Source organism: Diabrotica undecimpunctata, chromosome 6 (assembly GCF_040954645.1).
Source record: "Diabrotica undecimpunctata isolate CICGRU chromosome 6, icDiaUnde3, whole genome shotgun sequence".
NCBI lineage: Eukaryota > Metazoa > Arthropoda > Insecta > Coleoptera > Chrysomelidae > Diabrotica > Diabrotica undecimpunctata.
The window spans coordinates 134,192,006-134,215,275 of record NC_092808.1 but is presented as its reverse complement, the minus strand read 5'-3'; the positions used below and the strand labels follow the sequence as shown (position 1 = coordinate 134,215,275).

The window sequence follows — 23,270 nt, the reverse complement described above, 5'->3', positions numbered from 1 at the left end:
TCGAAAACGTTATTCATCTAGAATTTTTGAACCAAACTTTTTAACAAGTTTTAATTAAATGTTTTTATACCAATATACAAATTTTGAAGTTTTTTACTTCTGTATTAGTTTTATAAAAATAAAAAAAAGGGTACCGGGTGGACATAAAAGTGCATACTAGACCCCCCTCCCCCCATTGGCTCCTAGACTATATCAAGTAGTACTCGAAGATAAACTGCATAGCACTTGACAACAAGAAAGGCCCCGAAGAAAGAACAAACTGTATATCTAATAAGTGTAAAAAAAATGTAAAACATTTAAAAGTAATAATGAAGAATTGTGTTGCATTAATTTTTACAAGACGTGTATTTTTACAATTGATTAAAACATGTTTTTAAATTATACCACTTAACGATTTTATCGGCTTTTTTGTAGCATTCTTGTCTCTTTACGTTCCGAGATCATTCCTTAGTCGGTGAATTTCAAAAACAATGGCAACTTGCTTCTAAAAAAGAAACAAAGTCATAATTAAGAGAACCTACCGACACGCGTGTGTGTCCTGCGGTTTTTCAACTTTTTGTCAAGACTTAAACTCGTCCTGATTTGAAAATTTATGACCGACTTTTTGACGAATGTCGTCTTTAAATTGCGCCAATAGTTTCTCGGAATTTGTTTTATAAAATTTGTGACCACCCAAAATCTAAAGAACGGTTGATTACTATGTCTTCACAGAAAAGAAAAATGTGGACGAAGAATTTCGACAGACATTTATGTTAATGTATGTGAATGCACTCTTTGTCAGTAATTGCAGAGGAGCTAAGTTGCCTTGAATATTAAAACTAACTTTAAACAGAAATAAAAAAAAAACTAACAAAATATTTTTTTATATGCCCTATCTTTAGGATCTTCCGTCATATGGAAGTCTCTTAAATTATATTACGTATTTTATAGTAGGAAGAATGCTTAGAGGGGTGAGAGCGAAAAAGGATAAAATTTAAAATTAATTTATTAGAAAAAGTCTAGGTGTATAGTACATTTCAAAATGATTAATAGCACGTGAATTAAATTTTATTGCAAGTGAGATAAAACCCAATATAACATCATAAAACAGTGACGGAGATTTTCTAAAATAAAATATTCAGACCAATATATTTCAATTCATGTCTTAAATTTTGTAGTCATTTTAATCAACAAATGATATAAGTACATAATCTCTGCAGGTACAAAATATTTAGTTTCTAAAAAAAAGAGGGTCAATTTATAAGCTCCAAACTTTCTTAGAAAGGATTACAATTTCCAAGTGGCAGAACGTGTTTTGCAGATTGTGAATCATTTTAGTTAAGATTAACAGGTTGTGTTTGTAAAGTCCTGTGATTCTAACACGCAGAATGGTTAGTTCTATAATAAAAATCGATATCAATAAAGTTGATTGATAAAATGATTGATAACACGTGAGACGCACGTGCACGCAAATTTTATTGCACGTGAAATAAAACCCAGTATAACATCATAAAACAGTTACTGAGAAACTTTAGTGTTAAATGTACATGATGCTCTTGTACATGAACATTTTACAAGTACTGTTCGGAGTATAGTTTCTAAGTGTTCAGGTATGACCGAAGTTGGAGAAGCAACTATTTATAGACTGTTAAACCAACGAAAGAGTGGAAGTATGTATTACAGAAGCACCTAAAACGTCAACAGGGAGAAAACCCATTCATATAGACGATACTGTGAAACAATAGATTCAAAGAAAAGTTCATTCGTTTTATTTACAAAAAAAAACCATGTTATTCGCAGAATCCAGTGGCAAAAATATTCCAAGGAATCAGAAGATTCAACAAAAAATAAGCCAATTCATGCATTTTCACCACTCTTACGAGAACTTAAACTTTTTTTAACATACCTGTTTATTAACGGATTAGCCAATCACACCTTCAGGCTTAAAAATAATAAAAAAAATACTCTAATATTACCTGAAGCATTGGCATATCCCAGTGCAAAGATTCCGAATAATTATAAGAAGATTGTTGATATACAAAAACTACAAAGTTATAATATACCGGATGTAGAAAATATCCAGGATTATTATAATGAATTGTTCAACTGGCCCACAACGACCAATAATATACCTGAAGAAGATGAATGATCACACTTTTCGTTTTTTTTTTTTGAGTTGTAATATTTTTTGTACTTTTTAATATAAATTACAGTCCTATGTGTATTTTGTTTCATTTTAATTCCTTATAAAGTTTAGTTTCAGGTGACGCTGAACAATTTATTTAAGAAACCCCATAAGTCAATCAAGTTTGAGCTTATTCTCAATCCTTTTTTCAAAAAATATTGGAGTGAAAAAGTTAAGAAACAGTGTATAAATGAATTAGGTCAGTTTTTAATATGTAGAAATCTTCGTGTTTTCCTCACACAGTTTTTTCTTGTTTTCTTTTTTCTGTGAAAGTTTTAGTTTTGTGACTTACGGGGTTTGTCAAATTAATGATTCAACTATACCTGCTCTAGATGAGGTTGTAGCCACTGCTATCCACCATAAAAATAAAAATTAAAAATAAAAATAAAAATAAAAATAAAAACGTTTATTGCCATTATTAGTCTACATTTCAAATTGTTTATATTTCATTTTCTTCTTCACGACGTCCCGCTCTTCACCGCCTGATATTGGTCATTTTTCCTCTCAGAGTCCTGGACTTCTGCTGGTGGCATCATGCCGTCTTCTTCTGTAGGTACTTTTTGTGGCATCGTACCTACTTCCCTGGTTGGCTGTTCTTCGGCAACCATCCGGCTAGACCCTGATCAGGTGGTCGATCAGCTTATGGGTGCTTCTGTATATCCTCTGGTTCCTGTTTTTCTCGAGGATGTCCCTGGTCTTTCGGAGTCTTCTTGTGGCCTGGTGGAAGAAGTATCTTGTCCTTTTCTCAGCCACCTCCCTCAGTGGTGTGTACTGGAGCCTTTCTTTGATAGTTGCAGTGGATATTCTTTCTTCCCATGTTGATCCGTCTATGATTCGGTAGCATGATGTCTCTGTGGCTTCAAGTCTCCTCCAGTTGGTCTCCGCTATTGAACTCCAAACTGGGACTGCATCTAGTATCACCGATCTATCGTAGGCCTGGTACAACTGGATCTTCTTGGCCTTCGTTAGTGGACTGGTCCTGAAAATATAGGAAGGTATTAGTTTTTTAGCAGCATTAGCTTTTACCTTTGTTTTTTGTGTATGCAACCGGAAGTTGAGTTTTCTGTCGAGGTGAACTCCTAGGTATTTGACTGCGTCTCCTGCTTGGATCCTGTTTCCTCTTACTGTGATTTCGTGTACTGGTGGGTTATGTTCCTGAGTGAAAATGATGAATTGAGTCTTCTCTGCGTTGATTTTTATCTTTCATTTGTCCGTGAACTCCGTGATTTTTCCAAGGTGGTTTTCCATATTTCTGATTATTCTTCTGTCATCTTTTCCGGTTGCATACATTGCTGTATCGTCTGCGTAAAGTGCTGTGGAGGTTTTTGGATCAGTTGGTAGATCTGAAATAAAAATATTGTATAAGATGGGTGAGAAAATACTGTCCTGAGGCATCCCTTCCTGGATTTCTTGTATCGTTGACATCTTTTGGTCAGCTGAAACTTGAAAAGTTCTATTAGATAAATACATATCACAAATATTGATTAAGTAATGAGGAAGAAGAAGTTGCATCTATGAATCAGCTCGAAGCTTTCGAAATGTGGTGTTATAGGCGCATCTTACGTATATCCTGGGTTGACAGAGTTACTAATGTGGAGGTCCTGCGTAGAATGGGGAAAGAATGTGAAATTCTCATGACCGTCAAAACTAAAAAGTTGGAATATCTAGGTCATGTAATGAGAAATCAAGAACGTTACGGCCTTCTCCAGCTGATTCTCCAAGGGAAAGTAAATGGTAAGAGAGGACCGGGAAGAAGACGCATTTCCTGGCTTCAAAATTTGCGAAAGTGGTATAACACGACTACCACTGAACTGTTCCGCGCTGCAATAAGCAAAGTGAAGATAGCCGTGATGATCGCCAACGTCCGGAACGGATAGGCACTTTAAGAAGAAGAATGATGAAGACCAGCTTTGTCCATCTTGAAGATTAATGCCTTTTTCCAAACCGTATCGTATGCTTTTTCTATATCCAGTATAGCTAATCCTGTCCTTTGTTTTCTGTTGAATCTTATCTTCGTATCGCTGATAATTCTTGCTAGCTGAAGTTCGCAATTCCTTCCTTTTCTGAATCCGAATTGTTCTTCTTGTATAATTCTTCTTCTTTCTGCATGTTTCGTTAGTCTTTTGTAAATGATTTTTTTCCAGTATTTTTTCTATTGTTTCGAGGAGAGATATTGACCTGTAACTTTCTGGTCTTCTTCCATCCTTCCTAGGTTTTAGTAGTGGGATAATCTTGGCGTGTTTCCAGTTGTTTGGGAAATGTCTTTTTTCTAGGCAGAATTTGAAGATATAGTACAGTTGTCCTATAATCTTCTTTGGTAGTTCCTTGAGGGTGATGTTGATGTGAATTCCTTCAGGACCTGGTGCTCTGCTTCCTTTAAGTTTCCTGATGATTTTGGAAACTTCGTTAGGGCTGGTGTAGTCTTCTTCTTCTATTAGGAATTCATTTCTTCTTTTGATCCTGTTGTATTCATTGTTGACTTCTTCTCTTGTTCTTGCGTCTGACATGTCCTGGTTCTGCCTATGTGTAGCTGCCATTTTTCTTGCTATTGCATCCACTTTTTCTTGGGTTTCAAAGTGTATTCCGTCGTTGTCTATAATTTGTGGCATCTTTTGTTTTCCTCTTCTCTTGGCTTTCAGCATCTTCCATATATTTCCTTGATTTTCTTCAGCTTTTCTAATGTTGTTGTGCCATTGGTTTTCTGTAAGACTTCTCAGTCTTACCCTTATTTCTTCAGATAGTGTATCTCCGTATTCCTTGAATTCCTGTCTTCTTATTCTCTGGAATGCTTTTCTGGCCTTATTTTTGTCCTTTATTAGGTCCTGTAGTTCGGTTGGGATGATGAGTCCTTTGTTGTTCGTCATAGATTTTGGTATGTTGTCTTCCATGGCTTGTTGAATTTTTCTTGTTATCTCTTCAATTTTTATTTCGACTTCTTCTGTAGATTGAAATTCCCTCTTCATCTCGATTTGGTTGAGTTGTCTTCTGTAGTTTGGCCAATTTGCATCCTTCGAACGCCATCTTTCGACTGGTTCTATAGTGGGAAGATAGTGCTATCCACCACGCGTTACAAAAAGATTATGTAGTACACATTTTAAACAAATTATAAATAATTGACTTTAATGTGTACATTTGGTAGAGTTTATTTTGTCGAATACGGTATATACTCTGCTGTTTTATTTTTCACACAATCCAATAATAATACCAAATATGAAGCAGTTAGTGTAGAGATAACAAGAAATAAATTTAACAACTCTAGAAACAAATACCGACAATTTTAAAATTGTAAATAAATTTTATCAGCTCCAGACTGCATTCACACAATTACCATTGTTTATTGTTATTTTGGCGCCATCATTTGCTTATTCACTAGCGTTATTAACAACTTTTTTCCATTGTTGACCCTGGAAACCGCTGTCTGTATACATTAATTATAATAATAGACTAACGAGTAAAAATTATCTAATGTAAATTGAAAAAGCAAGTTCATGCATCATATGTTATGTATTTTTCAAATATAACTATTAAGATAATTAAACAAAACGTTCCACTAAAGCCATTATTATGGTCGATAAAGTTTTGTAATTATATTGTAATTTTATTCTTGACATATTTATATCACACTTTTTCTTTTGGTATCTGCTAATCTTGAATTTTATTAATTATTTTTATTAAGAATGCAATTATAAACGAGGAATATGGCCCTAATGTCACCAGAATCATCACGAGCACATTTGCCTTTAATATAATCCGGGTAGGTATTTATGTTTTTATATTATAGTTTTGGGAGAAATTAATTATACTATGTTTGATAAATATAGCATTGATTGTTGGTTATTGCCACATAAATCGTTATTTAAAATGATCCTAAAGTAACAATGAAAACTTGGCGACATTTTTCATACCTATGTGACTCCTCTTCTAGACTACCAATAATTCTGTAAACCTGCCACTTGCTTCTTAGTACTTCCATATATTATTCCAAAGTTAGCAGCTTCTAATATTTGTACTGATTCTACTTTACAGTCATATTTTTAATAAGATAAACGCAAACCCTTTCAATTAAATTATGAAAGAAAGTAAACATAACGGATTCGGTATTTATAATCTTTTCCTATATCGGATTGAATTTACTTTAGTGGTTTCCAGTAAATGCTTATATCATTCCTTGTCTGTCTAGACGCCTGCGGTATTGTCAGTGGCGCCAGGGGTAAAATGAAAGCGGATAATGGTTATGATATTGGCAGACACGAAGCCGAATATTACAACGTAATTATTGGAAAGATAATAATACTTGAGTTATCATTTTGTAAAAGATGGCTTCATTATTACAAAAGTTGTAAGCGAACTAACTAGGTAGGTACTAAAAAATACAAAAATGAATAATTGAAAATAAGAAAATACTGTGACAGATAGAAAAAGAACATACAAAGGATGGCAATAATATTTTTAAATACAACTGGATTATAAAGAAGTTTCAAGTGACTAAAAAAAATTAAGAGAAAAAACATAAAATCAAGAAAAAATATTTTAAACACATTAATCCTTGAGTGACTAAAACTCAAGTACAGTCCATCTAATTTACATACCGTTGCACGTCATTGGCGTCATAGCCCGTGACGTCACATGATACCAACACGAAATATTTAGGGGGTAGGTGTGTTCTTTTTCAGAATCACTTTGCCGAGTACACTGGCATTACAGCCACTAGACATATTTTATTATATAGGCGTAGAAATAATATTTAAAGATTTCTATTAATGTTAACTTAAAGAAATACACAATAATATGTTTCATTTAATTTTTATAAATGCATTATAAAGCGTTTTTTAGAAAAACATTTGTTCGGAACACACTGTAACTGTAATCGAACGAAGGTGACATTTTGGCATAAATTGGTAACACTTGTTTGACAGTTGCGGTGTTGACACTTTAGTTTTGTTTTTATTATTTACTTTTAATTAAACTATGTTGTTTTTTAAACAAGCGGCTCAAATTGTTTTTAACAAGATTATTTTGTAACTCTTGTTTTGTTTCTATTTATTTACATTAAATAATAATTTATTTTGTTGTATACTTACTGTTGTTGTACACTTTTGCAATAATTATGTGACCTATTTGATTTAAAATGGATTTAGGAATTTTTTATACTTTGGCAACTATGTCAACTTCGATCTCTGACGTAGATAATGACGTGCAACCGTTTGTAAATTAGATGGACTGTAACTAAAAGTAGCGGACATGCCTAAGCGGGTTACCTTAGGAACCGCAGCTAATTCTTATGTAAAATTTCAACTCTTTAGCTTTAGCAAACTGTTAAGTAAACTTGCTTTTTATTATTATTTCACATAAATGTACTTTATCTAGATGTTACTAAATCTCTCAACGCTTAGTAAAAAACAGAAAAATATAGATAATTACAAGTAAAAATTAACATAAAATTTTATTCCCGTATATGGCTTGTAGTAATAAAGTAAAGTGGAGCAGGTAATATATTTTTTTAAATTCACGTTATTGGTTATTGTAAAAGTTTCCACAAATTATGATTTTTTGTTGCTTTTGTTGCTCACCACACATAAATTTTTTACACTGATCACAAATTGTTTTTACTTTTTTGTCAATATTTTTCGGACACTGATAACATCTAGCTTGTTTTCTAGTACAGGTGGCCAATTCGCGTCCCTCCTCCGTCATGTTTACAAGTAGTACGCAGTTACTCAGAGCTGTTTTTACATATGAAATGGAAATTCCTGCATTTCAGTCGTAACCAGTTCATCTCCCAGTTGTACCAAAAACATTCATCGTCGAGAAAGAATTTGTTTTTTCCAGCTTGGGTTTTTTATTCCATACGACAAATGAATTCAAAGTACAAATATCTATCGTTATTTGTAAAAAGTCTGTAGGTCCATCTATAAGTTTTTCGACTACACGAATATTCTCGTATGAGTTTGTCAGCGTTGTCTACCCCACCTTTGGTCCTGTTATAATCTAATATCATAAGAGGCTTGTTCTGTCCATTTTTTTCCACACTACCGTCATTGTGCTGACTTGATAAAATGTGAACCATTTTATTTTTCTTTGGAATATATTACACCATGGAAAGATCCTTTATAAATGCAAATTTTGACGATTGTGGAGGCTAGATTTAATGTTTAATAATAATAATGGTATATCTGGTTTGTTTTTGCGAATGGTACCTAGTAAAATGAGTCACTTTGTCAGTCAATCGGCTGGTGGAACATTCTTCTTCTTCAAGTGCCCTGTCCGTTGCGAACGTTGGCTATCAACATGGCAATTCTGATCTTGTTTGCGGCGCTTCTGAATAGTTCGACCGATGTGAGCCCGAACCACTTCTACAGAGTTTGGAGCCACGAGTGTCTTCTCCTGCCTGGCCCTCGCTTACTGTCTACTTTCCCCTGGACAATCAATTGCAGTAAACGGTACTTATCGTGTCTCAATATGTGGCCTAGATATTCAAGCTTTCTTTGTTTGATTGTGCTCACGATTTCTTTCTCCTTTCCGATTCTTTGGAGTAACTCTATGTTGGTGACCTCTATGTTGGTGGAACATTAGTGAAAAATTTATCGGTGGTAATCAGTGGTATCACCCGCTGTTAATTATGGCTTTTCTCTGATTGACCTCCAGGATTTTTGCCAGTGTATACTTGAATGTTGCATAAATAAGAAGTCTTGGTATCAGCAACTGCCCAAATTTTAATGCCATACCGTCCTGGTTTCAAATTGATGAATTGTCGAAAAGGACATTTTCCTCCAAAGCTTACAAGCAAAAAGCGGCATGATCTCTTAATGACACAATCTGGAAGAACAAACACCTAAGACAAGACACAAAAACAAGAATCTATAAAGCAGCAATTAGACCTATATTAAAATATACGGCGGAGACAAGACCTGACACATCTAAAACGAGACGACTACTAGAAACAACAGAGATGAAAATACTCCCACGAATATCAGGAAAAAGTCTGTTGGATAGGGAGAGAAGCGAAAACAAAAGAAGAGCATACAATATCGAAGACGATAATGGGTGGGTGATAAAACAGAAACAGGAGTGGAATGAACACATTAGTAGAATGACAGAGGATAGGATAGTACGAATAGCACGAGATAAGTCACCAAATGGACAGGAGTATTGACAGACCAAGAAAATAATGGTGCGATAATTGAAACAATTCAGGAGGCTGATATTGAAGAAAAACAGACTTTAAAGCCTACATAAAAGAAGGAAGAAGAAGACATTTTCCTCGAAAAGAAACTAGTTGTTGTTCATCAATTGTAATACATTCGTATGGCTTGAAGGCCTTTTGACAGTTGCTGACAAACATATCCCAAATTTCTCTAAATATAGCAAGTTTATCTTTTCTTTCCTTTTTTCTCGGGTACTCTTTCAAAAATACCGAAATTTGTTCAAATCTGTCCCTGGACATGGCTGCAGTGAAAAATGATCGACGTCTAGATATGTCAGTAGACCACATCTCTCTTGTAGATTATTTTTTACATCTGAGGGCACCTGCTGTGATAAGGATACCGATAAAACATCACAATTTGGATTAGTAGGCTTTTTTTATTCCAGTCGTCAAAATATCTATCTGCTTGTTTATTTGTGTAACAACAAATTATGTCTTTTATTTCTATTGTTATAAATAAATTAAATATTTCTATAAATGTATTGGCACTATTACCATACTGAGTGATACCTGGACGAACATCAACTATGGTTTTCAATAACCTTCTCCTTGAAGGAAATGAACTCACGTCTCTAGGATCCTCATCATCTTCGTTTTCTGCAACTTCATCATAAACTTTTCTTCCAAGTAGTACAATTTGTTATTTTGATTACAGAAATCCTAAATTTTTTGTAAATAAATTGGCTTCCATCTCAATATTTCATCTTTTTTGATGAATTTGGACGTGCGATTATATTTTTCTTAAAGTTTGATTCCCGTAAAATGCTTCATTGCCTACCTCTTCAGGAATATCTTCTTTCACTGTACCCACTATTTTATCTAAAGTAGCAATTTCGTTATTAAAATAGACAAAATAAACTTTTCTTCTTATACTTTAGGGACCAATTAGGTCAGTCGTGACCAGCAAGGTCACCGTGGCTTTTTCAATGCTGATGGATCCATTCAAATTTTTTTATGTATTTTTGGCTGCTGATTACGAATTTCGAGGATGGATTTCGATACGAGTGGTCAAACAATTGTTATAAACAGTTTAATTGTTTATAAGGCTCTAGATCGTAAACTAAAAGATAAAAAAAAATTTCATATAAAATTACCCACAAACCCAGTTGAAATTTCAAGTAAATTACAACTTAAAACGGGTATAACTTTATGACAAATAAAGACAGAGTAATTTAACAAATTTTGTTTTGTCTATAAATTCAGCTTTAAAAGGAGACCTTGTACAGCCCATTTGCACGCGCAGAAGCCGAGTTACGTTCGAAAAATAGAGCCCTATGAACAGTTAAATTGTTTATAACAATTGTTTGGTCACTCGGATGGAAATCCACCCTCGAATTCGTACTCAGCAGCCAAAATACATATAAAAACTTGGGTGGGTCCATCAAAATTGAAAAGGCCACGGTGACCTAGTTTGATCATTTGACAATCCAATTTCGATCATCTTTGAACATATCTCCACCGTATAATTGTCATTTTTCGTCATATTTTGGCGTTGAAGTGCTTTGAATAGGTTGTGCACATTTTTTTTTTGTTTGTAGATTAATTCTGTCAAGTTATAATATTAATTATTCTTAATATATTATTTATTTAAATATTTCCAAATACACTAATGGTCTTGTATTGTTTAAAATATATCAACAATTAGTAAACACCAATAAAGTGTCCAAGGTTAAATAACTAAATTACAACAATAAACAAACTCGACACCTTCGCCTGATCGAAGAGAATCGTTTTGCTTAGAGACAAAAATAAAATGTACTTTAAGTAGATTATGTGTAGAAAACATTGGTAATCACTGTTGTCATTTACTTTAATAATACTTATTAGTTTGCTTTCCCATACCGTCTTTGCATTTTGTCATTTAGTCCCATAATACATTTAGTTGCATGTTTAACTGGAATGAATCCAGAAAGGTAAAATCACGAAAAATATGGGAGAATGAAAATGGCAACAAGTGGAGTAAATAATTTAATTACAAATGAATAGGGTTATATTATTGTATCCAATCACCTCATAGAATTCAGTATCAACACCGCTACTGAATATTTCTATTAATAGCTATAATAATATGTAAGGTTGACTGCAATTTAGTTTTTGTAGATCGCTTTAACTACTGTATTTATTGCTTGGGAAATATGTGATATTGCTACTAACTTGTTTTGTTGCTTTATTTATTTACAAATTTTTAATTAAATCACGTATTTATGTATCATATTAATCTAACTGGTTGTCAATTACCACAAAAATGAAGACCAGTTATACCAACTAACGGTGTACATGATTTTTTAATAAAATCTAGAACAGATTCATAGAGTGCATTAGTAATTTTTATATCAAAACATACAACTTATCTGATTCCAGTGGCGCGGTAGTGAGTACGTTCTTTTGTAAACTTAAACTTATCATCTTTATGTAACTGTAGAGTGTAAATTACCGCAATTTCTATATAACACCAGATGGTAACCCATCACGAGCACATATGTTCCCACACCAAATTTCATGAACTCATTATTATTCTATTATTTTTATACACTTATCTTGAGCTTACCATAATTAGCATGGGGCGATTTGACAACAATGTTCTTTGGGAGGTTATATTTTTAAGGTGTTATAGGTAGAAACCAGAATCCTTGTTGAGCTAACGCAAAATAATTTGTGGGATACATAAAATCAAAACCAAAGGAACAATATTTTGCTATTTTTATTGTGAATAAGCCACAATTCTGGTAAGTTACTTGGTAAAAAATTCTGACTCACTCATATTGACAATTCAGACATATACAATATACAGTAGATGACTTTAAAATGCTATTGGGCGCTGTGATGTATCGTTTACGTATATAATTACATACAAATAGGTAAAAGAAATAAAATTAGACTTACTCACAATCAATTTAATTTTACTACCAAGACGACCGGTTTCGCTTTCTACACTTTGCAAAGCATCTTCAGGTCAAACCGTACAAAATAAATTAAATGATGCCGGTACAAGAAGTTTTAGATAATGATTCGTGATACATAGTTCAAACTATCCTGTATTGCTCATAATGGGTGATCTTCGGTTAATGTTGTAACTGTCTGACACTTAACGAGCCAGTTTCTTGAGGGGAGAGATGTTAACTAATGAAATAGGAGTAAGGATTGTTTGTTAAATGAAAGTGATGTTTTATATTATTTAAATTATTAAAGTTATTTATATTTATTCAAGAGATATATTTTAGAAATGTGTGTTAATTTATTGAAATTTTTTACAGTAAGAGGACAGTTATATGACAATGAATGAAATTAGTTGTACTATTTTGTGGGTGTGCAATTTCTTTGACTTGTAATTATCAAATTTTTGATAAACTGGTAAAATTGTACCAGTTCCTCTCCTACCAAGTGATGTAGTGCCAATAAGCCCCCTTTTTAAAAGTGTTATGTCTGTTTTGTTCTTTTAATTATGTTCTGTTTGTCTCTAATTGTCCTTAATTGTTTTTAGTTTTATAATTTTAACATTTGACATCACAATTTTTTGCCAAAACAGAATTCAAATGCTGTTTTTGGTTTCAAGGACGGTCCTATTTCGATAAATCGAAAGCTTCCAATTTGTGGCGGGGGTCGATTACTAGAAAATTTCCGCGTCCATTCCCGTAGCAAAAATCGCTGTCCCGTCCCGCCTCTTGGGACAACGTGCGGAACGGGACGGCCTGCGTGCTACGGCAGCCGTATTGCAATTGTATTTACCTAAGAACTTTTCCAGATGTATTTTGAATAATAATAAAGCATCGTAGATTTTAATTGATTATTTGTACTGATAGTCGTTTGATAGCCGTAACAATATTCTCAAGTTCCTCACTTCTTTTCTTAAATATAGATCAGAGATAGGAACTGTTTTGAGTACTTTGAACGACCTCGTACATTGTAAAAGAGGCCCCAATTATTAAATTGTAACACAAAAGGCCTCTTGTTTTTATCTCGTATCAAATTTTAATCACAAATCGACGACGTCACCCTATTAATTGTTAATAAAAATAAAAAGAATCTAGGTCACACGATTAAGATTTTATTTTGCTGTTAACTATGTGGACTGCATTCTTTAAAATCATTAACAGACTATTGAATTAATTATGTTAATTATGAGAGGTCATTGACAGTTATCGCTACTAAATTATTAATTATCATCTCGGCGACGAGAGAACTTACTTTATTACTGACAAACGTGCGTGTTCACAAAACGAAATGTAAATATTGAGGTTATTGTCATTTTTTTTCTATTATGCTTCTATCTTTCTATTATTTATTTTTATGCTTCCCAAAGTTAATTTAAATATTCGAGATAAGCAATATTGAGAAAGCATTTTAGTCCAGTCGTCTTTGACCAGAGATTTGACCTCTAAAAATCATACGAACAAGCTGAATTTTGCTGAGAATGTTAATTTGGTACCCCAAAAAAGATGCAAAAAAGTTTACCGAGTTTACCTCTGGGCTTCCCCCTAAAACCACCTCTTCGTAGATGGGGAAAAATGGAAAAATCGATATAATAATAATAATCAAATAAAAAATATAGCTGAGATAATTTTGGCCAAAAATATCTATTTTGTATAGAATGAACCGTTGTCTCAGAAACTACGCTTGAAGCGACCGGCGATTTTGAATGTCAGTTATGTGCGCGAAATCAATTTTAAATAAAATTTGTATCAACTCGACGGTAAATATTCAATATCTTTTGATCAGAGTGTCCTATCGATAAATATCAAAAAGCAATTTAAAGATGAAAAGTGGAGCTTTCGTATGCAATTTTTGTACTTTGCCGCAAATAAAGTCAGTTTTTATAAATATCTTCAATAAATAAACCTTGCGCGATTTTTGCCATTTTTATTTATTTTTTTTTGCCACATGCATTTGTGTGCCTTTTACACTACAAACAGTCGGACGTCACGGTAAATGCCCTCACGAAGACGTTATTGGGTGAAATTTGTAGCTAAAATAGTGTAGCTTGTAAAAACTTATTTGTGTAATTGAAAAGAGGCAGTTTTAAACGTTTTAGATCGTTTGTATTGGGAAAGTTTAAATTCAGCGTTTTTTTTTTGGGCATAGTTTAAATACCTCACATTTGTTGCCAAAACTCAAAATCGAAATTTCATGCTATAGGTTTTGAAGATTAGGCTTTAACAATGGAAATTCCATAGTGACCGGTCGATGATAGTGATAAATTTTGTTGATCTTATGAGAATCATAAAAAATCCAAAAATCGCACAACGTTTATTTATTAGAGATCTTTATAAAAACCGGACATTCAAAATCGCCGGTCGCTTCAAGCCTCGTTTTTAAGAGAACGGTTTCTCTACACAAAAAGTGCTAATAAACATTTTTGTTTTTTCTACGGCCTTACAGATTCCTGGGAAATCGATTTTTTCCGTTTTTCCCCACCTACGAGGGCGATTTTAGGGGAAAGCTTGGTAAACTTTTTGCATCTTTTTTGGGGTCCCAAAATTAACATGTTTATTCATTTAGCAAATTCCCATCTGTAAACATGAGCACGTATTGATATTCGCCCTCTCATTCGTCAAGAGGCTATTAAATATAATTTATTGCCTTAAGCCGGATTCTCATGTTACAGATTCAAACTTGCAGTCTGTTTAAATTCAAATTGTAGCGTTTTGCTTTTTTATTCAAAATGTTTACTTTGTTATGTATCTCTCAGTTAATGAATATTTTATTTTAGCACATTTTCCTTCAATGGAACATTAAATTTTGCTCACGGTGATTAAATTTCAAGAAATTCTTACACTAATAGTTTCATAAGTAAATATTTTTAAATTTATTTGTTTGGCTTTCACGTGCGTTTGTTGACGGATGGGAATATGTAAAGGCCGGTTTTCACGCTACGTCTTATTGTACGTTTTGTTGGATAGGACAAATCCTATACAATAAAACGTGGCATGTAAACAGCAAAACGTACGTCTTGTCGAATCGCAATCAAATCCAAGGTCAGATCGTAGAAATGATGGGAGAAGCATAGTTTTGCGAGAACTGATATGGAACTGATAGGATAAAACGTTACGTGAAAATACATGTTCAGACAAGTCGTCCGATCTTGACTTATTTGACGACTAGTTCCACTGCAGTTCGTTTCATTTTTTCCAAAAAAAGCCTAATAATGTCAGATTTGCGGCAATGCAGCCACGATTTTCTCGGGAAATTTATTGAATTGTATAAAAGTTTTTAAGTAGTTATTATTTAAAACCAAGTAGATTGCATTACAGGTTTCAGGAATTATTTGGCTTAACGCTGGTTTGGATATTATGATTGTGAACTCCAAGTCCTTGACGCTGCGTCCTGTTGTAAGATATCTGAGAGTTGCTGTGAGTCTTTAATGGGGTGTAATGGCTTTTCTCATGAGGTGTCTTATTTCAATATGTATGGTGTTACCAACTCTAGCAATTGACAATAGGCTGAGGTGTCCATTCGCAAATAATTGCGCCAGTCATCTGGTTCGCCTCTTTTGGTAACGAGACGTGGGAATACTGGCTTCTTTTTAGAAGCCCACTCTCTTGAACATCTTGTCTTTTCCCTCTTCATCCCCTTTTTCCTCAGTCGTAGTATCTTTATAGTTGAAAAAATAAAAGAAGGCAGCCGTGTTTCCTCCATAATAAAAAAACACTAAACAAACTTCACACAACTCAAGACTCTGAATTAGAAATAAGGTAGAAAACGGAAGGAAAAACGTAGTGTGTATACACTGGACAAAAAGTACATTTTGTCGTACGTTTTATATGACCCACAAAACGTACAATAAGACGTATTGTGAAAACGGGCCTTAAAACGGATGTAGTTTAGCAAAATTGAGCTTGTTCCTATGATTTTTAGAGATTCAGTGGCATTTTCGTCTCTGACGACTAGAGCATTTTTGTGAGTATGAAATTATATTTTTATTTTTTTTTAATTCTGCGGTTGTGTCTTTATCGTTTCTGCGGAAGAGACCAAGATTATTATATTATATAATTTGCGAGTTAAAAATCTATTCTTTTATTTGTTATTACTTCAAATGCGATTAAAACAATAACAAAGTTATTTTACCGAATTTCCGGTACTTTTCGCAATATAATTGTTACTTTTAGGTAAAAATGGTCACTTGGGTGTTACGTAACGTTTAGGTGCGGTTAGGGGGGTCTTGTAAAACGTTACGGTGCGTTACATAGAGGGGAGTGGGGTCAAAAATCTTCAAAAATTGCATTACGTAATACTACAACGTCAACGAACTTGGATGACGGGTTTCGAGATATTTTGCTCAATATTTTGCCCATCTTCAGATCCAAATAAGGCTATTTAACAGCTAAAAAATTACATTTGTTATAAATTGTGCCATTAAGTGTATTATGATTCACTCATCTTCAATCAACTCATTATTTGTACACTTCTATTAATTTGTTTAATTAATGATGGCTGTTGTTAAGTATTTTATAGTACCATCTTGTGCATTGATAATCTTATGTACATTTTTTGACACCTCAGGAATTTTATCGTGCTTTACAGTATCAATAATCTTGTGAAAAGGTATAAAAATCAAAAGAGTTGTATTCGAGTTTTTTTTTGAAGTTCTACATAGTTATTAAAATCGATTCTTTCTTACAGGGACGAAAAATACAGATGTCACGGAAAGAGCGGCATCAATGAAAGGACAACAATAAGAAGAAAAGAAAACTCAAAATCCCATTTGATGTGTTGCCACCACGACATGTGCAATCACATAGAAAGCCCTCAAACGTTAAAGATCATCAATAACACATTATTAGGTAATATTTTCTTTATATATACTTTCTTTAGCATGTATTTTCTCCCTTCGTATTCCGTCGTAACACTTTCGTATTTTTTCTCCCTTCGGTTTCCGACAAGCAAGATTGGTACAAAATAAGCGTCATTTGGCAGGTTCTCATACAGAAACTTCAAGATGTAATATTGATGTATATGCCTGCTTTGTCGACTACGAGAAAGCATTTGACACTGTTAAACACGAAGAAGTTAATTGCTATTTTGAATGAGATTAGAACCAAAGGTCAGGCGTCCAAAGAAGTTTCTATTATGAGAGGAGTTCGACAAGTACGTGTGCTCTCTCCGCTTTTGTTTATTTATATGTAGAAAATATTTGTGGAGAAGCTGTGGAAGACAAAACAGTAGATATAATTGTCAACGAAGCAGTCATCAACAAGATATGCTGGTGACATAGTTTTGCTAGCCACGGTTATCCGTTGGTTTACAAATACTTCTATCAGTGTTAACAGGCCATAGTAAATAAATGGGTTTCAAAGTTAAAATAAAAGAAAACCAAGTGGATAGTCATCAGCAAAATGAAAAAATCTAACTGATATCAGGATAGATGGAGAAATAGTGGAGAGAGAACATTGACACAAATCTTTGGGCTTTTGGGTGAATGACTAGTGGGACTTATCTTAGGAAATCAAAAGCAGAATAGGGCAAGCCGTAACATCATTGAAGAAGATGCAAAAGGTATTAACTAACAGAGCTCTAAGAATTTCCTTAAAAATGCGGTTATTAAGTCTTTGTTTGCAATGGAATCATGGACTCTTACGTATGAGATATGAAATGTGTAAAAGAACTGAGGCTTTCGAGATGTAGGCGTACCTCCCAATGCTAAAGATACATTGTGGATGAACAGAGTGAGAAATAAAGCAGTTTTACAGCGTCTAAACAAAGAAAGAGAGGTTCTGAATGCCCAAAAAGAAAAAATTTACTTTGTACTTTGGACACGTAATGGAAATCCTAAAGATGAATAGACTACATCTAGAAACGTGGTCCTAGGCGAGGAAGAACGTTTTGTTCTTAACCAAATAGTTGAGGTTAATCCCCATTTCATAATAATTACTGTGATCATAAGATTTTTAAATATTTTGAATTGTACTCATTTTTTTCTCAATATATCATATTTTTTTATTCTAGATGATCAGTCAGTAGAAGAAACAGAAAGCAAATATCCTCAGAGACAAGAACCTGTTTTATATTCTGATTCAGAAGTATGGTTTAGAGCAGCTACCATAGCTGTTCCCATATGTGGAGCCGTCATTTTATTTGTTCTTATCGCTTTAGCGGTTAAAATCTTAAAAAGCGAACATCAAAATTCTGTGATTAACAAATTAGGGTAAGTAGTTTTGTTCAGTTGTAAAACCTTTGTGTTATGTATTTTTGACACAACCATGTTACAATGCTCGTTATAATTTCTCTAACTCTTATTAAACCAATAGTTGCATTAATATTCACTATGGGATAAGAAGACTTTTTTGATAATGTTTATTATCTGTTTCAATGCTAAAGTAATAAAAATAAATATTAGAATATGTTCCTACTCACAGAATCTAAAACCATGAAACAAAACCGCTTGTCTACATAAACCTTTTCATCATGTGACAACGGCAGCCGCCATGTTTTTCGTACTATTTTGATCAAAAATTGAGAGGTTAAGCATCATTACTTGTCAGAGATATTTTTATGCGTTACTCTTGTTTGTATAATATAAGATCTATAATTTTTTATTCCAATAATTAATGATGTCAATCTATTTGCATTACGTGCCGAAATATATTATTAATTAACAATTAACAGTATTATTATAGTGTATAATCAATAAAATAGATCACTTAATATTTTAAGGCTAAAAATGACAAATGATTCGTACTGATTAGTACGAATACGCACCTTAGTAGTTTTATTAAGAAATCAATAAAATATATTTTATGAGATATTTTTTTTTAGGCCAGCTTACTATGTTCAACCCATTCAACAAAAGAACGCCAAAGATAAAGGCAACCAAGAAAATTTCCATCTAACTTACGACAATCTTCTTCGAAAAGATTATATAGCACCACCACACCATAACTTCTACTGCGCACACGCCGAAGAGTATAAGGGGCAGTTCCGAGAACCTTTAATTCAAAGCGAGTGTAGCACTAGTGAAGATAAAAATATTAATCATACAAGGTAAATATGTGTTTCATATAGCTTCAAATATTACCTATACATCGGATCACAACTTTCTCTGAGTCTTCAGTTTCCAATCTCTTCCAGTTTTATTCTCATATTTATGTTCTTGCTCATAACTTTTCATACTTATGTACCCAATTATTGCCTTATGGCGGCATATGAAACTTGAACGAAGTCAGTCTTAAATGGTGGTTCTGAGGCTGTTAATAGCTTGGATGTTTAGGCTTAACCACTGCCCTTACAAGACTATGGTGGAAGAGATGTTTTGTTATAGTTTGGAATAACTATCCAACTGGTGAATTACCGATCGAGATGCTTTAGTTGTCCTGACTAATTCCGGAGGTTAGAGAAAGAAATACATAGTAATTATATAGCTTTCATTCTCTATAATATAAAGAAATTGAGTGTGCTTTCCTATTTGAGAAGAAAAAAAGGTTTGATTTTGTATCTTGTTTCAAACTATACGTTTTAACAGATAATATTGAATTGTTTTAATGAATAAAGTAGCCATGTTAAGCCCATCAGTTTGTGTAGACGACAAAGTAATTGTCCTCCAAGATGTTTTGGATGATGCTGTTGACTTCATCTGATGACGATGGTTATGGATCTAGGAAAATAGCCGTTAATGCAATCAATAACTTCAGACCATTTTGTTTAAGTAACTAGTCCAACGAGACATTCGTATTACCGCCTTTTACCAAGTTATTCTTCCATAATATAAGTTTTTTAATTTTAATTCTTCAACTTCATTAAATGACCGAAAATGTTCGAATAATTACGTTGAAGGGAATATTTAACTTTTTCAAAAACGTTTTAAAACCCTTTTGATTGACTTGAGCTGGAATATTGTCTTTCTGGGATATCGCAAATGGTTCTGTTCCAATAATAGCAGTAGCAGGTCCTTCTTAAAACAAGATTATAAGCAATCTCGTTACCAATTTCTTTATACTATGCCATCCATAACAAATTTGTTTCGTTGTGCTTCAAAAGTTGCTTAAGGGACTGTCTGCATTTCCAAACAAGTTGTGATATTGACTATCAAATTGGGGCGCTTTTTTAGGCACCCTTGAGCACACAAATCTCTAATGCTAATTATTTAGCCTGAAATAATAGTATTTTCGGGGGTATTGATAGAATATTATCTATATCTTAGGACTATTAATCCTTATTCCTACCCCTCCATGTTTTTTTAACCCATCATTTTAATAAGTGGGGGCAACGATATTTTTTAGATATAGTATTTGACATATAATCACAATATTGTTAGTTACAAATTAACTGCCATATTACTTCTTCTTAAAACAAACTCCTTTAACTAAAAAACACAAAAATAATGTTTTGTTTCTTTTATTTTAGGTATAATCTCGTGAATTACGAAGATTCAGGCAAATCCATAATTCTGGAAATAGAGAAAGAAAACGTTCCTCGTTCTTAAATCAGCTGAGATTTTAATTCAGGCATAAAGAAGTTTTCTGCGGAAAATATATTCTTAACATAGATTCTTATGTTGTCTTGAAAAAGACTGACGATTTTTAAATCACTGTACTTATATATAAGTTTTCTATCGAAGAAATAATTGCATTTCAACCGATTTAACGAATCATATTTTAGTTTTAATTTTTTAAGTAATTGTTGAATTATTGTGATAATATACTAATCAATATATTTGGCAGGTCTAGAATGATTTGCTTATTAGTAGAATCAAAGACTTATTCCATAGTGTGTAAGCCTAAATGGAATCACACGGTTATTGCTTATGTTTCATTTGGTTTACTTTTGGATTTAACTTAACTGCTAGCACGTATGATATAAAGACAAATGAAAAATCTAGATGATTTCTTCTAATTATACTATTTTAATAATCTCTTACGAAAATGTATGATTCGTTAAATGTAAGGCTGTGAAAATAATGTGTAATATAAGGGTTTCTGTATTGTCATAGGTTTGTAAAAAATATTGCATCCATCCGAGCTACTACAGGAGAAATTGAATTATTCAAATGACGAGATACGGGCACGATTAAAAGAAGAACAAATCGTCCGAAATATAAAAGTTATAAGGTCGTAGTGTTTCCAATGCATCTACAGAAAAGGAGAAAACCAAATTATAAAGGCAGTATTAATAATAATATTACCTACAAAATTTTATGGATCGAAATAGCCCGACCAATATAGAGCTACTTTATGAGAGTCAATGTACTAATATTTTCAGGAAACTAGTACCAATTTTCGAAGAAGTTCCTCTCAGAGTGTGACGTTGGTACTATCGGAGACAGTTTTAAAACATTGTTGATAGGATACATTTATTGGTAATACAACTGTATGACTGGTGCGTTATCAGATATCAATTAGGTAGGCTTTGTGACCGTGAAATATGTCGTAAGTGTGTTAATAAATAATTTACATAAACAATTATTTTATAACAGGGGGATTATTTAAAATTCCCTGTTCCCGATAAGGGAGAAGCACGTGCATACTTCACAAGAGGTTACAAATTATAATTTCTGAAAGTAAATTAACCGGGTCAAATTAAAAGACGATATCCACTTACTGTACGCAAGAGAGATACCCCAGGAATAATCAAAACGATCGAAAATATCTACCAAAACAACGCAATAAAAGTAAAAGTAGAAGAAGAACTAATCGACCCTATTGAAGCTGGCAATGAGATAAGACAGGGATATTCCCTGAGTCCTCTATTGTTCAACCTGATTATGGATGAAATAATAAAAAAAGTAAGATCTAAAAAAGGATACCAAATGAGAGAAAAACAACTGAAAATAATCTGCTATACAGACGTTGCAATACTACTCTATCAAAGTGAAGATGATTTACAACGTATGCTGCACCAATTTAATATAACCGCCAGAAAATTTAACATGTTAATTTCCCCAACAAAGACAAAATGCATGGTTACAACAGCAAATTTACTAAGATGTAAATTGAAGCTGGAAGGTCAGATAATAGAACAAGTGATGGAGTTTAAATATCTAGGCCTCACATTACCTAGCTACGGAAAGCTCGAAACTGAAGTTTAAGATCAAGTGCATAGAGCAAACAGCCGTAGGCTGCCTGAATAAAACAATATGGAGAGATAAAAATATCGGGAAAGAAATGAAAGGCAGAATTTACAAAACAGTCATCAGACCAATAATGACATACGCGGCAGAAACAAGTCCTGATACAGAGAGGACAAAAAGGATGTTAGAAACAGCAGAGATGAAAACACTTAGAAAAATTGATCGCAAGACACTATGGGACAGAGCTAGAAGTACAGATATACGACGTAGATGCAAGGTGGAGGACATAAAGAACTGGGTAAGAAATAGAAGAGTAGAATGGAACGATCATATAAGCCGAATGACAACAAATAGAGTAGTAAAGACGGCAAGAGACGGTTTCCCAATAGGAAGACGATCAGTAGGAAGACTACGAAAACGATGGAACGACAACTTACTGGAGACACATTGAAAAACAGACAGAGTCATGTCTATATACAAAGAAGAAGAAGAAGAAAAAGAAAGTAAATTATTACCGGTCGTGTATGACACTTTTTTTCGGGAGAGGTCACACGATAGAGTGCCTGACTAATCAGCAGAAGGCCACGAAAACATCATCATCATCTTTGGCTCAACAATCCTTTGTGGAGTAAGAATATTATTCTTGTATAAAGTATTCTAGAAAAACAGCGGACCATCTTGCTATATTCTTAAACTACACTAGCGTTACAAAGATTTTTTGAGTATGCTCTATTTTTGAGTATGCTGAGATGTTTGTCGTTTTGGGATAGGGATTGAGCTCCTACTGTCAAACCTATTTTGGGACAGGATATTGCTTTAACAGGTATTTAAATCCTTCGATATTGCTCCGTTCCTGCTGGTTCGCTGGACCGTTTTTAGACTATGCTAAGCTCCATCGCCCTTTT

At 33.4% G+C, this 23,270-nt stretch overlaps 1 protein-coding gene across 1 annotated transcript in view; it reads left to right on the top strand.

Moving 5' to 3' along the window:
* The window catches only part of LOC140443927 (uncharacterized), a 119,144-nt gene extending 96,046 nt beyond the window's left edge, over window positions 1-23,098 (top strand). Inside the window, exons 3-6 of the mRNA XM_072535439.1 lie at window positions 16,986-17,146; window positions 18,309-18,507; window positions 19,119-19,343; window positions 20,703-23,098. Of these exons, the coding sequence (XP_072391540.1) occupies window positions 16,986-17,146; window positions 18,309-18,507; window positions 19,119-19,343; window positions 20,703-20,781 (664 nt within the window). The 3' untranslated portion in view covers window positions 20,782-23,098. The remainder of the gene's footprint in view (window positions 1-16,985; window positions 17,147-18,308; window positions 18,508-19,118; window positions 19,344-20,702) is intronic.
* Window positions 23,099-23,270: the final 172 nt, after the last annotated feature.